Raw genomic sequence first — 18,333 nt, forward strand, 5'->3', positions numbered from 1 at the left:
CAGCGGAGTTCTGCTGCCTGTCTCCCCCTCCCATCTGAGGTGGTCAAGGAGTGTACTCATCTGCCAAGGGTAGCCACTCCGGTGTCTAGACTTTCAGCCCGGATAGTTGTATCAGTGGCGGACGGCACCTCTATATGGATCCTACGGTACATTGATTTTGTACTGGACCTCAATCCGCCGGTGTTACCTTATCTAGGTGAACACAACGTGTGTTCCTTAACCTCTCCAGTTTTCAGGCCCCTGTGACCAGCCCAGGGTCCGCTCTGATCGCTTCTCATGAAGCGTGATTCTGAGGACTGGATTTCCCCTGTCCACCAACGGTGGTCAAGTAGTGGGCTCATTCACCTCGGGTGGCTCAGCCCGGGCCGTTATGTCAGTGCCTGATGGCTCCTCACTTACGGTTCTGCGGTCCGCCTGGTTGTCCTTTGGGCCCAGTCGGTATGGGGACGGCAGGAGCTTTGTTCCCCTCAGCTTACAGCAGTGCGGTTTTTTTGTACCTTCTCTGCTTCTCTGGAGGAGATGCATCCTCTCACAGGGACTCTATGCCAAAACGGTTGCCTGAACTTACAGACTTCAGTCCTTTCATCCTATACCAGGTCTGCCATGCTGGACGCCGCACGGCGGTGATCTGGGCTACCTTCCTCGCTATCCGCAGGCTTCTGTGGCTTCGGATTTGGAAGGCAGATGCCTCTATGGAGGTTTCCTGCTGGGCTCCCACTAGGTGGGACCAGTTTCCTCGGAACCAACTGAGTGAAATTAAGGAAGCTATGGCGGGAAGTGTTCTTCCTTGCCACAAACCTAAACCAGGGAACCTGTCCAGGACAGGAATCAGTCGAGGTTTCGGTGGTTTCCGTTCCTCCATCTGATCGTCCTCTAGCTCAGCCTAGGTCCATAGAACCAAATAGCTCGAAGCTGCGTCTTCAGAAGGCCGCAGGAGATGCTGTCACTGAGTCAGCTTCCTCCGAGCTATTTAGCCACGCCAACAACCTCCTTGGTCGGTGGCAGGCTCTCTCCACTGGCGACGTAGGGCTCTCACACGTCTCCGTTCAGTGGGGGCGAGACTTTATCTCCCTTGGCTACAGGATGGACTTCTGTCCACCCGCCAAACAGTTTTTCTCTGTTATCTCCTCCCTGCTCCAAGGCCGCCGCCTTCTCACAGGCCGTGGCATTTCTAGCAGGCCAATGGAGTAATTGTACCGGTTCCCGTCTGGGAACGGTTCTGAGATTTTTCCCCGAAGAGGGCGGTGCCTTTCGACCTGGATCTTTAGCTTTTCAAGCATAGCCAGGTGTGGCGTTTTCACATCGAGTCTTGGTTTTGTTCCGTGTGTTTTTTTCACCGGATCAATCAAGACCCCAAGGAGATTCCCTAGCAACCATCGGCATCAGAGATGCCTATCGGCAGGGTCAATCGCAGTTTCACACCAGCGTTGACTGCGTTTTGACAATCGGAGTGGTCCAATCGTGGCTCTTCCCTTGGGGTTAGCCAAGGCCCCTCGATTATCCTCAGTGGGGCAGCTGTGATCAGGGTCCTGCCCCCCTAGGGTTTGGCAGTGATCTTTGGCCCTGGACGGCCTTCTTGTTGGGTTTTCATCCAGTGCTGCCTCTTAGCAGAGTGCTTCGTTCACTCTCGCCACTCTGACCTATCGGGTGGCTTGTCTTTCTGCCCAAGTCCACTCTGACCTCGAACCAGAGGTTCTCAGGGCGTCAATGGAAGCGGTTCCTTGCCAGCTTTTCCTGCGTCCTCTGAGACTGGATGTTTTCCGCTGTACAAGCGAACTCACTCCTCCCACGGGGTGGTGGCTTCGCCACCGACCAGGGGCTCGTTTCAGTGGTGGCTTCGGCCACTCTGTCTCAGGGGCGCTCCTTTTCTGGCCCGTTCCGGGTGATCCTCACCAGGATGCTAGCTTATCCGCCTTGGGAGCAGTATATCTCCACCGTGGAGCGCAGGGCGCTTGGACTCTGTCCGAATCAGCCCTCTGGATCAATGTGCTGGAAATCAGGGCTGTATTTCTTGCCCTCTAAGCCTTCACCATCTGTGGGCGGCTAGGCACATTCGAGTCCAGTCGGACAACGTGACAGCGTTTTCCTACACCAGCTTCCAGGCGGGACACTCAGCCGCCTGGCAATCATGGCGGCTCAACATCCTTCAGTGGACAAGGGAATCCTAGTCCACCGTATCCGCAGTCCACATCCTAGATGTGAAATCTACGAGGCAGGCTATTTCAGCTGTCCTACCGTGGTCCACAATCCTCAGGTTTTGCGGTAGACACACTGGTTCATGTTTGATCCCAGCTTTGTCTCTTTAAGAATTTCATCCTCTACCTCTTGTCCAGAGTCCTGCGCAAGATCGGTAAAGGGGGTCGTCGGGTCATTCTCCAGACTGACCCAAGCAGGCTTCGTACTCTGACCTGCTCCTTCTGTCCGTTGGGTTGCCTTCGCATCTTCCGGACCGTTCAGACCTTTTCCCAAGAGGTCCGTTTTTTCCCCGTCAGAATTCTGGATTCTCAGAATGACGGCGTAGCTCTTGAGTCCTGGATCTTAGCGACTTCTGATATCCTTCCTGAAGTCATCTCCACTATGACTCGAGCTCCAAAGTGTCCTTTGACCTTTTTTGGCCTTGCCGACCCTCCTGTCCCTTCCACAGTCCGGTCTACAGCTAGGACTATCCCTCTTAAGGGACAGGTCTCGGCTCTGTCAGTATGTGCCAGCGGCGAATCGTCCGGCTGGCTCCGGTGCGCTCCTTTAAGGGCGCATCTCACATCATTCCGCCTTCCGGCGGCCTATGGAGACCTCGGACCTTAATCCGGTCCTCCCGGTTCCCGGAAACCCCCCTTGCGCCATCTTCGGGAGGTTTCTTTGTTGTGTCTTTCACAGAAAGTACTCTTTCTAGTGGCTATAATTTCCCGCCAGAGAGTTCTGGCTGCACTCCCTCGGAGTCACCCCCTTTTTTTGGTCTTTTGCATCAAGACAAGGTGGTCTTCATCCGACTCCGGACTTTTTCCCTAAGGCGGTTACTGCTTCCACCTTATTCGGGGCAATTTTCCTGCCTTCCTTTTGTCCGGCTCCTGTTCATCGCTTAAGGAAGCGTTGCATATCCTAGATCTGGTGCGGGCGCTCCGGATCTATGTGTCTCGCACCGCCGTTATTAGGCGGTGCACCTCTCTGGTGCTGACTGTTCGTCAGCGTAGCGGTCTCTCGGCATCTAAGCCGACCCTGATCGTTGGCTGGGGCAGCCATTTCTGAGACCTACAAGTGTACTCAAGTGCCTTCCCCATCGGGAATCAGAGCACATTTAGTCAGACCTGTTGGCGCCTTTTTTTCTTGGGCTTTCAGGCACCAGGTTACGGCCCAGTAGGTCTGTCACTCTGCAGCTCGAATTAGTCTGCATACTTTTTCGAAGCACTTTCCAAGGCATGCTCATGCTTGGCAGACGTGGGCTCGGCAGACGCATTTTTCCGGCGTCTATCGCCCATTTGTGAAGTTAGGTTTGCCTGCTTCTCAGTTGTCTGGTTATTCCCACCCATGGACTGCTTTTGAACGTCCCATGGTCTGGGTCTCCCATAGGAACGATAAAGAAAAAGAGAATTTTGTTTACTTACCGTAAATTCTTTTTCTTATAGTTCCGTCATGGGAGACCCAGCACCCTCCCTATTGCCTATTGGCAAGTTCTTGTTCCGTGTGTCTTCACCGGCTGTTATTGTTGTAGACTGAGGTTCCGGTTCTTCCGGATTTTACTCTGTCTCTTCTTGTGGGTGGATGTCCTCCTTCAGCTTTTGCACTAAACTGGCTAGATCTGGCTGGCAGGGGGTGTATATGCTAGGAGGGAGGAGCTACACGTTTTTGAGTGTAGTAACTTTGTGTGTCCTCCGGGGGCAGTAGCATACACCCATGGTCTGGGTCTCCCATGACGGAACTATAAGAAAAAGAATTTACGGTAAGTAAACAAAATTCTCTTTTTCCACCTCCCCCATTAGTCACAGCAGGCTCCTATATCTCATTTCCACTTCCCCCATTGGTCTTTGCAGGCTCCTATATCTCATTTCCACTTCCCCCATTAGCCTTCGCAGGCTCCTATAACTCATTTCCACCTCCCTCATTTGTCACATCAGTCTCCTATATCTCATTACCACCTCCCCATTAGTAACAGCAGGCGCATATATCTCATTTCCACCTCCCCCATTAATCTTTGTAGAGTCCTATATCTCATTACCACCTCCCCCATTAGTAACAGCAGGTTCCTATATCTCATTACCACCTCCCCCATTAGTCTTTGTAGGTTCCTATATCTCATTTCCACCTCCCCCATTAGTCTTTGTAGATTCCTATATCTCATTACCACCTCCCCCATTAGTAACAGCAGGCGCATATATCTCATTACCACCTCCCCATTAGTGTTTGCAGGTTCCTATATCCATTTCCACCTCCCCCATTAGTAGTTGCAGCATTATGTGATCTGAGCACAGGTCGCCCGCTTCCTCTCTGGCGGTATTACATTGCCCTCCGGTGTTTGCTACAGGTGAGCCCGGCGCCGGAGCATCGCGGCTTCGTCACGTTCCTGCAGCGGCTGCTGGGGCCGATCCTGGAAGCGTACAGCTCTGCTGCGTCCTTCATCCACACCTTCACCGGACCCGTTACAGAACGAGAGTTCACCCAAAATCTGCACAAATACCTGCTGGCCAGGACGGAGCGGAAAGTCGCCGTCTACAGTAAGTCGTCCTGGTCTCCTAATGCCCATTTGGCGCTTTATATTCTCCTGTGCGGCTCAGTGGTAGTAGAAGGTCTGTGCAGTAGGTGGCGCTCCAGGCCGGGATGTGGAGCGTACGGCGTATCCTCCTGAAACGCCGTCTGAGCCCCAGCCCCGGATAGTGATGGCCCCTGCGATGCAATGTGACATTGCGCCATATTCCTGACTTTGAGGGATCAGATAATGACGATCCAACAAGGGTCTTTGAAGCTCTTTTTGGGGTTCGTGCCGCGTGACCCGGCTTTCACAGCCGCAGAGATGATTTGACTTTGATTACTGTCGCTGGGTTTTTTCGGCTGCAGTACCTGAGCTGAACACTGGGGGGCAGCATTGGAATGATTTGATTCCTGGTCTGTCGTCTTCAGTTGTGCGACCCATTCCCCCCCCCCCCAGTCTGTTCCATGATTGTACGTCCTTTATATCAGGCCCCGGGGGCATCAGAAGACATCGCCTGTGACTGTCAGCAGCCCCCTAATCAATCTGTTACAGCCGCGAAGATTCTACTTACACTAAATGTTGAGTGATATCTAAACAAGACTATATTACTAACCATTCCCAAGTGGGGTCTAACATCTGGACCCCTCAACCACCGCCCAGACCTCTCCCCAAATCCATTCCTGCTTATAGAGCAAGACAAGCGTCTCTGTTCATGCACACAAGCGAGTGCCCCCCATATCTCATCATGAAGGCGAGGGAGCGCCCGCCCGTCCCTCTTTGCGGAGGCGAGGGAGCGCCCGCCCGTCCCTCTTTGCGGAGGCGAGGGAGCGCCCGCCCGTCCCTCTTTGCGGAGGCGAGGGAGCGCCCGCCCGTCCCTCTTTGCGGAGGCGAGGGAGCGCCCGCCCGTCCCTCTTCGCGGAGGCGAAGGAGCGCCCGCCCGTCCCTCTTCGCGGAGGCGAGGGAGCGCCCGCCCGTCCCTCCTCTTCGCGGAGGCGAGGGAGCGCCCGCCCGTCCCTCCTCTTCGCGGAGGCGAGGGAGCGCCCGCCCGTCCCTCCTCTTCGCGGAGGCGAGGGAGCGCCCGCCCGTCCCTCCTCTTCGCGGAGGCGAGGGAGCGCCCGCCCGTCCCTCCTCTTCGCGGAGGCGAGGGAGCGCCCGCCCGTCCCTCCTCTTCGCGGAGGCGAGGGAGCGCCCGCCCGTCCCTCCTCTTCGCGGAGGCGAGGGAGCGCCCGCCCGTCCCTCCTCTTCGCGGAGGCGAGGGAGCGCCCGCCCGTCCCTCCTCTTCGCGGAGGCGAGGGAGCGCCCGCCCGTCCCTCCTCTTCGCGGAGGCGAGGGAGCGCCCGCCCGTCCCTCCTCTTCGCGGAGGCGAGGGAGCGCCCGCCCGTCCCTCCTCTTCGCGGAGGCGAGGGAGCGCCCGCCCGTCCCTCTTCAATTAAATGGCGCTGTTCGAAGCTGTACACTTGAATAGGAGACAGTTGATACACAGGCGACTGCCGGGTCATTATGTTTTTGTTTAGTCTCATAGTTTTGTTTCTGCGGTCTTCTTTTTCCGTGTTTTCCTGTGTTGCGCTCTGTTCGCACCGTCCTGGTGACTTCACTTCCCAGGGTTTCGGATGTGTTGGACTCACACTCTTCTTTTCTCTTTTCAGCTGAAAGCGCCACTCTGTGCCTCGCGAGAAATGCAGTGAAGACCTTCGTGGACCTCGGGGTGAGGATTTCCACTTCCCTCCTAAAATGTCGATTCTGTTGTGTAAGGTTATGCTTGAGATTTATCTGCAGACGTGTCTGATGAGCAAAAGGGCGATGAAACCCCCCACAGCGAAACCCCTCCGCCCCGAGGGAAAACAGCAGGAAATTTACAGGAGAAACTTTTTTTGTTTATTTGTTGTTTTCTTTTTTTGTTGCTTTGCACTGGGGCTGATCGCTCATCCGTCCTCCGCTCTGCACTGGTTATGATCACTGATCCGTCCTCCGCTCTGCACTGGTTATGATCACTGATCCGTCCTCCGCTCTGCACTGGTTATGATCACTGATCCGTCCTCCGCTCTGCACTGGTTATGATCACTGATCCGTCCTCCGCTCTGCACTGGTTATGATCACTGATCCGTCCTCCGCTCTGCACTGGGGCTGATCGCTCATCCGTCCTCCGCTTCTGCACTGGGGCTGATCGCTCATCCGTCCTCCGCTTCTGCACTGGGGCTGATTGCTGATCCGTCCTCCGCTCTGCACTGGGGCCGATTGCTGATCCGTCCTTCGCTCTGCACTGGGGCTGATTGCTGATCCGTCCTCCGCTCTGCACTGGGGCTGATTGCTGATCCGTCCTCCGCTCTGCACTGGGGCTGATTGCTGATCCGTCCTCCGCTCTGCACTGGGGCTGATTGCTCATCCGTCCTCCGCTCTGCACTGGGGCTGATTGCTCATCCGTCCTCCGCTTCTGCACTGGGGCTGATTGCTCATCCATCCTCCGCTCTGCACTGGGGCTGATTGCTCATCCGTCCTCCGCTTCTGCACTGGGGCTGATTGCTCATCCGTCCTCCACTCTGCACTGGAGCTGATTGCTCATCCGTCCTCCACTCTGCACTGGAGCTGATTGCTCATCCGTCCTCCGCTCTGCACTGGGGCTGATTGCTCATCCGTCCTCCGCTCTGCACTGGTGCTGATTGCTCATCCGTCCTCCGCTTCTGCACTGGGGCTGATTGCTCATCCGTCCTCCGCTCTGCACTAGGGCTGATTGCTCATCCGTCCTCCGCTCTGCACTGGGGCCGATTGCTGATCCGTCCTTCGCTCTGCACTGGGGCTGATTGCTGATCCGTCCTCCGCTCTGCACTGGGGCTGATTGCTGATCCGTCCTCCGCTCTGCACTGGGGCTGATTGCTGATCCGTCCTCCGCTCTGCACTGGGGCTGATTGCTCATCCGTCCTCCGCTCTGCACTGGGGCTGATTGCTCATCCGTCCTCCGCTCTGCACTGGGGCTGATTGCTCATCCGTCCTCCGCTCTGCACTGGGGCTGATTGCTCATCCGTCCTCCGCTCTGCACTGGGGCTGATTGCTCATCCGTCCTCCGCTCTGCACTGGGGCTGATTGCTCATCCGTCCTCCGCTCTGCACTGGGGCTGATTGCTCATCCGTCGCTCTGCACTAGTTATGATGGCTCATCCCTCCGTCGCTCTGCACTAGTTATGATGGCTCATCCCTCCGTCGCTCTGCACTAGTTATGATCGCTCATCCCTCCGTCGCTCTGCACTAGTTATGATGGCTCATCCCTCCGTCGCTCTGCACTAGTTATGATCGCTCATCCCTCCGTTGCTCTGCACTAGTTGTGATGGCTCATTCCTCCGTCGCTCTGCACTGGGGCTGATTGCTCATCCTTCCGTCGCTCTGCACTAGTTATGATCGCTCATGCCTCCGTCGCTCTGCACTAGTTATGATCGCTCATCCCTCCGTCGCTCTGCACTAGTTATGATCGCTCATCCCTCCGTCGCTCTGCACTAGTTATGATCGCTCATCCCTCCGTCGCTCTGCACTAGTTATGATCGCTCATCCCTCCGTCGCTCTGCACTAGTTATGATGGCTCATCCCTCCGTCGCTCTGCACTAGTTATGATCGCTCATCCCTCCGTCGCTCTGCACTAGCTATGATCGCTCATCCCTCCGTCGCTCTGCACTAGCTATGATCGCTCATCCTTCCGTCGCTCTGCACTAGTTATGATCGCTCATCCCTCCGTCGCTCTGCACTAGTTATGATCGCTCATTCCTCCGTCGCTCTGCACTAGTTATGATCGCTCATCCCTCCGTCGCTCTGCACTAGTTATGATCGCTCATCCCTCCGTCGCTCTGCACTAGTTATGATCGCTCATCCCTCCGTCGCTCTGCACTAGTTATGATCGCTCATCCCTCCGTCGCTCTGCACTAGTTATGATCGCTCATCCCTCCGTCGCTCTGCACTAGTTATGATCGCTCATCCCTCCGTCGCTCTGCACTAGTTATGATCGCTCATCCCTCCGTCGCTCTGCACTAGTTATGATGGCTCATCCCTCCGTCGCTCTGCACTAGTTATGATGGCTCATCCCTCCGTCGCTCTGCACTAGTTATGATGGCTCATCCCTCCGTCGCTCTGCACTAGTTATGATCGCTCATCCCTCCGTCGCTCTACACTAGTTATGATCGCTCATCCCTCCGTCGCTCTACACTAGTTATGATCGCTCATCCCTCTGTCGCTCTACACTAGTTATGATCGCTCATCCCTCTGTCGCTCTGCACTAGTTATGATCGCTCATCCCTCCGTCGCTCTGCACTAGTTATGATCGCTCATCCCTCCGTCGCTCTGCACTAGCTATGATCGCTCATCCCTCCGTCGCTCTGCACTAGCTATGATCGCTCATCCTTCCGTCGCTCTGCACTAGTTATGATCGCTCATCCCTCCGTCGCTCTGCACTAGTTATGATCGCTCATTCCTCCGTCGCTCTGCACTAGTTATGATCGCTCATCCCTCCGTCGCTCTGCACTAGTTATGATCGCTCATCCCTCCGTCGCTCTGCACTAGTTATGATCGCTCATCCCTCCGTCGCTCTGCACTAGTTATGATGGCTCATCCCTCCGTCGCTCTGCACTAGTTATGATCGCTCATCCCTCCGTCGCTCTGCACTAGTTATGATCGCTCATCCCTCCGTCGCTCTGCACTAGTTATGATCGCTCATCCCTCCGTCGCTCTGCACTAGTTATGATCGCTCATCCCTCCGTCGCTCTGCACTAGTTATGATCGCTCATCCCTCCGTCGCTCTGCACTAGTTATGATCGCTCATCCCTCCGTCGCTCTGCACTAGCTATGATCGCTCATCCCTCCGTCGCTCTGCACTAGCTATGATCGCTCATCCTTCCGTCGCTCTGCACTAGTTATGATGGCTCATCCCTCCGTCGCTCTGCACTAGTTATGATGGCTCATCCCTCCGTTGCTCTGCACTAGTTATGATGGCTCATCCCTCCGTCGCTCTGCACTAGTTATGATCGCTCATCCCTCCGTCGCTCTGCACTAGTTATGATCGCTCATCCCTCCGTCGCTCTGCACTAGTTATGATCGCTCATTCCTCCGTCGCTCTGCACTAGTTATGATCGCTCATCCCTCCGTCGCTCTGCACTAGTTATGATCGCTCATCCCTCCGTCGCTCTGCACTAGTTATGATCGCTCATCCCTCCGTCGCTCTGCACTAGTTATGATCGCTCATCCCTCCGTCGCTCTGCACTAGTTATGATCGCTCATCCCTCCGTCGCTCTGCACTAGTTATGATCGCTCATCCCTCCGTCGCTCTGCACTAGTTATGATCGCTCATCCCTCCGTCGCTCTGCACTAGTTATGATCGCTCATCCCTCCGTCGCTCTGCACTAGTTATGATCGCTCATCCCTCCGTCGCTCTGCACTAGTTATGATCGCTCATCCCTCCGTCGCTCTGCACTAGTTATGATCGCTCATCCCTCCGTCGCTCTGCACTAGTTATGATGGCTCATCCCTCCGTCGCTCTGCACTAGTTATGATGGCTCATCCCTCCGTCGCTCTGCACTAGTTATGATGGCTCATCCCTCCGTCGCTCTGCACTAGTTATGATGGCTCATCCCTCCGTCGCTCTGCACTAGTTATGATCGCTCATCCCTCCGTCGCTCTGCACTAGTTATGATCGCTCATCCCTCCGTCGCTCTGCACTAGTTATGATCGCTCATCCCTCCGTCGCTCTGCACTAGTTATGATGGCTCATCCCTCCGTCGCTCTGCACTAGTTATGATCGCTCATCCCTCCGTCGCTCTGCCACTTTTGCTGCCACACCACTCATCCCTTTGAACAGCGCAGCCCCCGGGATTGATGCACTCAGCAATTTTTTTTTCTTTTGTTATTATCTAATGATAAAATCCTCAGGTGCTTTAAAACCCCATGTGCTGATATGTGAGGGTCCCGGGGGTCAGCCGGAGAGATAGGAGGGGAGCAGGAACAAACCGCAACATAGTGGGCGACGTATCCGAGCCGCGGCGGAGAAGAAGAGCCTTTGAATAGCCGGCGTCCTGGAGAGATGAGAACCTGCCCCTCACCAGACCCTGCAGCGGGCGCCTCCATTCATCTGCGGATGCCATTATTCTCTCCCCCGCCCGGAGTACACCGCTTTTTACTTTCATCTCAGTTTTCTGAATCCTTGAGATGTTTTTACACTGAAGATTTTCCTTTATGGCGGCCATTGTGGATTAGCGCGCTCGCTCGCAGCGGCGGGGGCTTCTGTTATGAAGCCTCATATATGGGGTTGTGGAGCGCTGCTGCAGAAGTGCATGATGGGAGGTCATAGGTCACGATGCTGGCGAGGCGGGTGCACACAGTGTGGTCACTGCTGTAGTTGATGCTTTTTTGTTTTCCGAGGTAAAGGAATTTGTTTACAAAAATATTTATTTGCTTTTAAATTTTTGAGAATTAATATTATAAATAGTTATTTAAACAATGTAGAAAATACTGCCATAAAGTGTCCCTGACATACCGCTCTGCAGTGTCCACATTATACTGCATCTACACCCTAACACCTGCCCTGATAGTTTGTGACCCCCTCTGTTCCTGTTTTTGGGGGGTTTTGCATCCTCTTACGCACGTTTCTGTTTTTTTTTTTCCAGGTTTTCCAAGTTCACAAAGAGAATCGTAATACCTTGTTGGACTTGAGCAGCACGTTCTTACCTCACAGCACCCGCCACAAGCTGCTGGACTTTATTGTGGCTTTTATGGTATTGTAGACGAGGGTCGGTGACGACATATGGCGGTACGTCTCGCTCTGGTTACACTACATAACAGCTGGAAATGACACCTCGACAGACAAGTGCCTGCACCATGGACCCAGGATCTTCCAGCGCCCATAAAACTGTGACCGGTCGCCACTATTTTTTTAATTGCAGATATTCCGACCAGTGATCTAAATAGTGACGCTGCGCGACGCACAGCACCGCGTGTGCGAGATGTGACACTATCAGGGCTGTGATCTGCTCTGATTTTACCACTACTGTATCTGCCCCTCCAGTCTCTGCTGCGGATCCGGGCCTGTGAATGAGCCGCGCCGTCATTTGCTTCTCTATTTGGGTAATGCAAAGGTATTTCAATGGTATGCAACTTTGTTTTTTTCTTACAACTCTTTTGTTACTTTTTTTTTTTTTTTTTTTTTTTTTTTTTTTTTACAGTCGCTCCGGCATCTTCATGCTATATGTAGGCCCACTACTCGTTTCAGCACTATGGGACGGCACGCTGCGGCCTCTGCCACTTTCTAGGGCTGAAAAGCTATGACTTTTTTTTTTTATAAATAATGCAACCGCAAAATTAAATCACAAATAATTAATTTTTAATTTAGGCAATAATAGGAAATGCATGCAAAAATAATGTAACTCTAAATCTGCAAAAAGTTCTATTATCACCCATTTTAGGGACTGTACATCTTGTGGGGGGGGGGGGATGTGAACTGAGCTGTAACTTTTCAGGTCTCCGTTTGGCCTTTTGGATGATTATCGGGGTCGGGCCTGATCTACATTTGTGTCTATGGCGTTGGTTACATAATTGTCACTGCCCTGACGCGTCCTGTTGTGTGTCGCGATGCGCGTGTTGCCCGCAGAGTGCGGCAGACGACTCTTTGCTTGTTTGTAGTTGTTGTTTTTACGGCGTCCATAATGTTTCAAATAACTTAAAGCACAAATGAGTGGAGGACGGAGCGTCGTTCCAGTGCTCGCCGGGCTCTACGGCCGCATCCTTCACAAATCAGTTTGCTTGTTGCTAGTTTTAGTCCATTGACATTTTGCATTGATGCACATGAGAGTGATACTTTGTATTTAGCAAAGAATGGATTGTTATAGACATGTATGAATTGCGAGGGCGGACTGGCTCCTCAGGCAAAAAAATGGTCAGGCACCCCTTACCATGCTAAGGTTTATAAATCTGAGTGTAGTGAGCGCCCCATAATCTGACTGTATGCACTGATCTCCCCTTAGCGGTGGCTGAGTAATAGATGTACACATTGAGCTCCCCCTAGTGGTGGCTGTATAAATCTGTATGTAGTGAGCTCCCTCTAGTGGTGGCTGTACAAATCTGCATGTAGTGAGCTCCCTCTAGTGGTGACTGTATAAATCTGCATGAAGTGAGCTCCCTCTAGTGGTGGCTGTATAAACCTGTATGTAGTGAGATCCCTCTAGTGATGGCTGTATAAATCTGTAGACAGTGAGCTCCCCCTAGTGGTGGCTGTATAAATCTGTATGTAGTGAGCTCTCTCTAGTGGTGGCTGTATAATTCTGTATATAGTGAGCTCCCTCTAGTGATGACTGTATAAATCTGTATATAGTGAGCTCCCTCTAGTGGTGGCTGTATAAATCTGTATGTAGTGAGCTCCCTCTAGTGGTGGCTGTATAAATCTGTATGTAGTGAGCTCCCTCTAGTGGTGACTGTATAATTCTGTATATAGTGAGCTCCCTCTAGTGATGACTGTATAAATCTGTATATAGTGAGCTCCCTCTAGTGGTGGCTGTATAAATCTGTATGTAGTGAGCTCCCTCTAGTGGTGGCTGTATAAATCTGTATGTAGTGAGCTCCCTCTAGTGGTGACTGTATAAATCTGTATGTAGCGAGCTCCCTCTAGTGGTGGCTGTATAAATCTGTATGTAGTGAGCTCCCTCTAGTGGTGGCTGTATAAATCTGTATGTAGTGAGCTCCCTCTAGTGGTGGCTGTATAAATCTGTATGTAGTGAGCTCCCTCTAGTGGTGGCTGTATAAATCTGTATGCAGTGAGCTCCCTCTAGTGGTGGCTGTATAAATCTGTATGCAGTGAGCTCCCTCTAGTGGTGGCTGTATAAATCTGTATGTAGTGAGCTCCCTCTAGTGGTGACTGTATAAATCTGTATGTAGTGAGCTCCCTCTAGTGGTGGCTGTATAAATCTGTATGTAGTGAGCTCCCTCTAGTGGTGGCTGTATAAATCTGTATGTAGTGAGCTCCCTCTAGTGGTGACTGTATAAATCTGTATGTAGTGAGCTCCCTCTAGTGGTGGCTGTATAAATCTGTATGTAGTGAGCTCCCTCTAGTGGTGGCTGTATAAATCTGTATGTAGTGAGCTCCCTCTAGTGGTGACTGTATAAATCTGTATGTAGTGAGCTCCCTCTAGTGGTGGCTGTATAAATCTGTATGTAGGGAGCTCCCTCTAGTGGTGGCTGTATAGATCTGTATGTAGTGAGCTCCCTCTAGTGGTGGCTGTATAAATCTGTATGTAGTGAGCTCCCTCTAGTGGTGGCTGTATAAATCTGTATGTAGTGAGCTCCCTCTAGTGGTGGCTGTATAAATCTGTATGTAGTGAGCTCCCTCTAGTGATGGCTGTATAAATCTGTATGTAGTGAGCTCCCTCTAGTGGTAACTGTATAAATCTGTATGTAGAGAGCTCCTCTAGTGGTGGCTGTATAAATCTGTATGTAGTGAGCTTCCTCTAGTGGTGGCTGTATAAATCTGTATGTAGTGAGCTCCCTCTAGTGGTGGCTGTATAAATCTGTATGTAGTGAGCTCCCTCTAGTGGTGACTGTATAAATCTGTATGTAGAGAGCTCCCTCTAGTGGTGACTGTATAAATCTGTATGTAGTGAGCTCCCTCTAGTGGTGACTGTATAAATCTGTATGTAGTGAGCTTCCTCTAGTGGTGGCTGTATAAATCTGTATGTAGTGAGCTCCCTCTAGTGGTGGCTGTATAAATCTGTATGTAGTGAGCTCCCTCTAGTGGTGACTGTATAAATCTGTATGTAGAGAGCTCCCTCTAGTGGTGACTGTATAAATCTGTATGTAGTGAGCTCCCTCTAGTGGTGACTGTATAAATCTGTATGCAGTGAGCGCCCTCTAGTGGTGGCTGTATAAATCTGTATGTAGTGAGCTCCCTCTAGTGGTGGCTGTATAAATCTGTATGTAGTGAGCTCCCTCTAGTGGTGACTGTATAAATCTGTATGTAGAGAGCTCCCTCTAGTGGTGACTGTATAAATCTGTATGCAGTGAGCGCCCTCTAGTGGTGGCTGTATAAATCTGTATGTAGTGAGCTCCCTCTAGTGGTGGGTGTATAAATCTGTATGTAGTGAGCTCCCTCTAGTGGTGACTGTACAGATCTGTATGTAGTGATCTCCCTCTAGTGGTGGCTGTATAAATCTGTATGTAGTGAGCTCCCTCTAGTGGTGCCTGTATAAATCTGTATGTAGTGAGCTCCCTCTAGTGGTGGCTGTATAAATCTGTATGTAGTGAGCTTCCTCTAGTGGTGGCTGTATAAATCTGTATGTAGTGAGCTCCCTCTAGTGGTGGCTGTATAAATCTGTATGTAGTGATCTCCCTCTAGTGGTGGATGTATAAATCTGTATGTAGTGATCTTCCTCTAGTGGTGGATGTATAAATCTGTATGTAGTGAGCTCCCTCTAGTGGTGGCTGTATAAATCTGTATGTAGTGAGCTTCCTCTAGTGGTGGCTGTATAAATCTGTATGTAGTGAGCTTCCTCTAGTGGTGGATGTATAAATCTGTATGTAGTGAGCTCCCTCTAGTGATGGCTGTATAAATCTGTATGTAGTGAGCTCCCTCTAGTGGTGGCTGTATAAATCTGTATGTAGTGAGCTCCCTCTAGTGGTGGCTGTATAAATCTGTATGTAGTGAGCTCCCTCTAGTGGTGGCTGTATAGATCTGTATGTAGTGAGCTCCCTCTAGTGGTGGCTGTATAAATCTGTATGTAGTGAGCTTCCTCTAGTGGAGGCTGTATAAATCTGTATGTAGTGAGCTTCCTCTAGTGGTGGCTGTATAAATCTGTATATAGTGAGCTCCCTCTAGTGGTGGCTGTATAAATCTGTATGTAGTGAGCTCCCTCTAGTGGTGGCTGTATAAATCTGTATGTAGTGAGCTCCCTCTAGTGGTGGCTGTATATATCTGTATGTAGTGAGCTCCCTCTAGTGGTGGCTGTATAAATCTGTATGTAGTGAGCTCCCTCTAGTGGTGGCTGTATAAATCTGTATGTAGTGAGCTTCCTCTAGTGGTGACTGTATAAATATATATGCAGTGAGCTCCCCCTAGTGGTGACTAGAGGCAGAGGGGAATTAGATGCAATGGTGCAGTTTCTAGAATGAGGGCTGAGATTCCCCCTAATGCTGTTGGTCATCACTCTGCACCCCATATGCCAAAATAGTCCAGTCCGCCCCTGATGTATAGTATTCTAAGCAGTAATGATGATGGTTCTGCTTGTAAAAAGGGCGAGGGAGAGGGGGGGGGGAGGGGGTCGGGTTGTTATCGATTGTCTCAGTAATTTTTGTAGGGTCTGCGATTATTAATGACGGTCTTATTTAGGGCAGAAATGTAAGGGCTGCAGCGAGGAGCGTCCTTCTGGGAATCCTTTGCCCAGTTTCAGGGCGTCACGTCACTGCAGGAGTTTTTAATTTTTTTTTTTGTTGTCATGCGATTAGAATAATAAATGACTGAACTTCTCCAATGGCGTCTGCAGGAGCCGGAGCTCCCGGACTTCACCGACATCAGACCCCCTGACCATGAAATGCACAGAGACGACGCGGACAGTTTCGGGAGAATTTGCCTAATCCACATCTTTGTTAAGATTTATTTCAAGGGGAACTAAAAAATTAAAGCCAGGACGGCCGGGACGTCGGGGAGCTCAGGGCTGAAGCGGGAGCGCCCCGGGGCTCAGAGGCCACTTTGGGTACTGCAGTGTAATGACTGGACCCCAAATTAGTACTAAACAATGACACTGGAGAGGACCTTGGGTTTCCTCGGCCATTTTCTTGAATCTTCTGCTGAAGACTCTTTGACACTTTGTTGACGTTTCTCTGATACATTGTTTGTTGCTATAGAAACCTTTGCAGTTCGCTGTGGTTGCAGATCTTTTTGGGGCTTTTAGGTTTTTGTTGCAGATTTCACCTCTTCTAAAGAGTTGGGAAAAATCTGCACCAAAAACGCGCCTCCAAAGATGCAGAAATGTCTGCACCGAATTCTGTGTGTACACAGAGCCATCGAGCCACATTGTACGTGCAGCTTTGGCTGTGACTGGAGTAACACAAGCCAATGAAAGCAGTCACTGAGTACAGTATTGTGTCTTGTATGACCCCACTCTGCGGACCCCAACCCCCTCTATCAATCATTTGTGTAATGACCCCATTGTTTCTACATGATTGTTCATTAACCAATTAATTGCTGTGCAAATTGTAATCAATGCTGCTAATTACCTTCAGGTAACTCAACTAAGGTGCTTATGAGTCCGAACCGGCAATATCATAAACCTATTAACCTCATCAGAGTCGGTTTCCGGGAGAAATGGGGGCAAGAGACCCCAAGAACCCTGCGAGGGGCAATGCAAGGTCTGCAGGGTAACAATGGTGGCGCTTAGACCCCCTGTAATAAATATGTGCAGGATCCCGGTACTATATATACTGAGCGATGTACGAGGCACTGTGCACAGTATGGGGGGGGAGGGGGCGACACCTGTGTACGAAGAGGGTCTTCGGACCACCTAATAGAAGAGACGTATATCTAAGCTGTCTGCAAAATTGCTGACACCCTGCGATACCCCTATCATTCTACTGTAATATGAAAGTGAAGCAAAAAATAATGTAATGAGGGTCTCCAGGCTGCAGATGAAAGTAGAGACCCTCGGTGTTGCGTCTTGGTAGCGGGTGCAGATTATATACACATGGGGGAGACGTCTAGAGGAGCAGGACCATGCTATACAAGATCTGATCCGAGCTGTCAATCACCCTGGAGGGGCAGCTGTCAATCATGGTCGGATGGTGGTGATTGTCACTGATGAAATGATTGTATTAACCCTCATATGTAAAATAAATAAAAAAAAAAAAAAAAATTAACTGTTGGGATTCCAGCGATACTTGAATTTCCGAGCACCTTGTTCTCACATATGCAATGCCCCGTACTGACCCTGTGCCCGGCCGCGGGCGACGTCTGCAAACATTGTGAATAGGAAAAATGTCCCATCCTGTGTATAAAAGTTTTTAGAATCAATCTGAGCACAATGTGGTTATTTCTGTGACGTGGCGGGATAGAAAGTTACTAACGTCCAGTGTGACAATCCGCATCTGTATGCAGAGCGATGGCCCGTGATTACAGCTCCGCAGAGTGAACGCAGTCAGATGGTGAAAGGTTTCCTAACCTTGAAGCCGCTAATAGCCCGGATGTGGCAGTAGCCGGCAGATTCAATTATATGGAAAGGCTGTCGATAAAGCTTTTAATTTTCCAGAGCCGCACTAATGGATTTACATAGAAACCGGGAGCGGCTGCAAAACAAGTTCTCAGGTGGTCCCTGCTCCTTATTTCTTACTTTTCCTTCTCGTCTTCTGCTTTCATAGCGTTCACTATGTATAATGTGTATCTAATAGCTATAACGGCCGCACCGCTGCATGGCACGTCCCCCACAGTGCCCCTGTCACTCCGAGCGGGGCTCCCCCCCCCGTCACTCCGAGCGGGGCTCCCCCTGTCACTCCGAGCGGAGCTCCCCCTGTCGCTCCGAGCGGAGCTCCCCCCGTCGCTCCGAGCGGGGCTCCCCCCCGTCACTCCGAGCGGGGCTCCCCCTCGTCACTCCGAGCGGGGCTCCCCCCCCGTCACTCCGAGCGGGGCTCCCCCCCGTCACCTCCGAGCGGGGC

The 18,333-nt window shown here is 51.6% G+C and overlaps 1 protein-coding gene across 3 annotated transcripts in view; it reads left to right on the forward strand.

The window, feature by feature from the left end:
- GPAM (glycerol-3-phosphate acyltransferase, mitochondrial) overlaps positions 1–13,334 on the forward strand; it is a 57,883-nt gene extending 44,549 nt beyond the window's left edge. For all 3 annotated transcript variants that reach the window (XM_075348215.1, XM_075348217.1, XM_075348218.1), the window contains 3 exons: positions 4,517–4,706; positions 6,328–6,386; positions 11,316–13,334. In XM_075348215.1, coding sequence (XP_075204330.1) covers positions 4,517–4,706; positions 6,328–6,386; positions 11,316–11,432 — 366 coding nt within the window. In that variant the 3' untranslated portion in view covers positions 11,433–13,334. The remainder of the gene's footprint in view (positions 1–4,516; positions 4,707–6,327; positions 6,387–11,315) is intronic.
- Positions 13,335–18,333: the final 4,999 nt, after the last annotated feature.

The sequence above is a fragment of the Anomaloglossus baeobatrachus genome, chromosome 5, assembly GCF_048569485.1.
Source record: "Anomaloglossus baeobatrachus isolate aAnoBae1 chromosome 5, aAnoBae1.hap1, whole genome shotgun sequence".
NCBI classification, from domain to species: Eukaryota; Metazoa; Chordata; class Amphibia; order Anura; family Aromobatidae; genus Anomaloglossus; species Anomaloglossus baeobatrachus.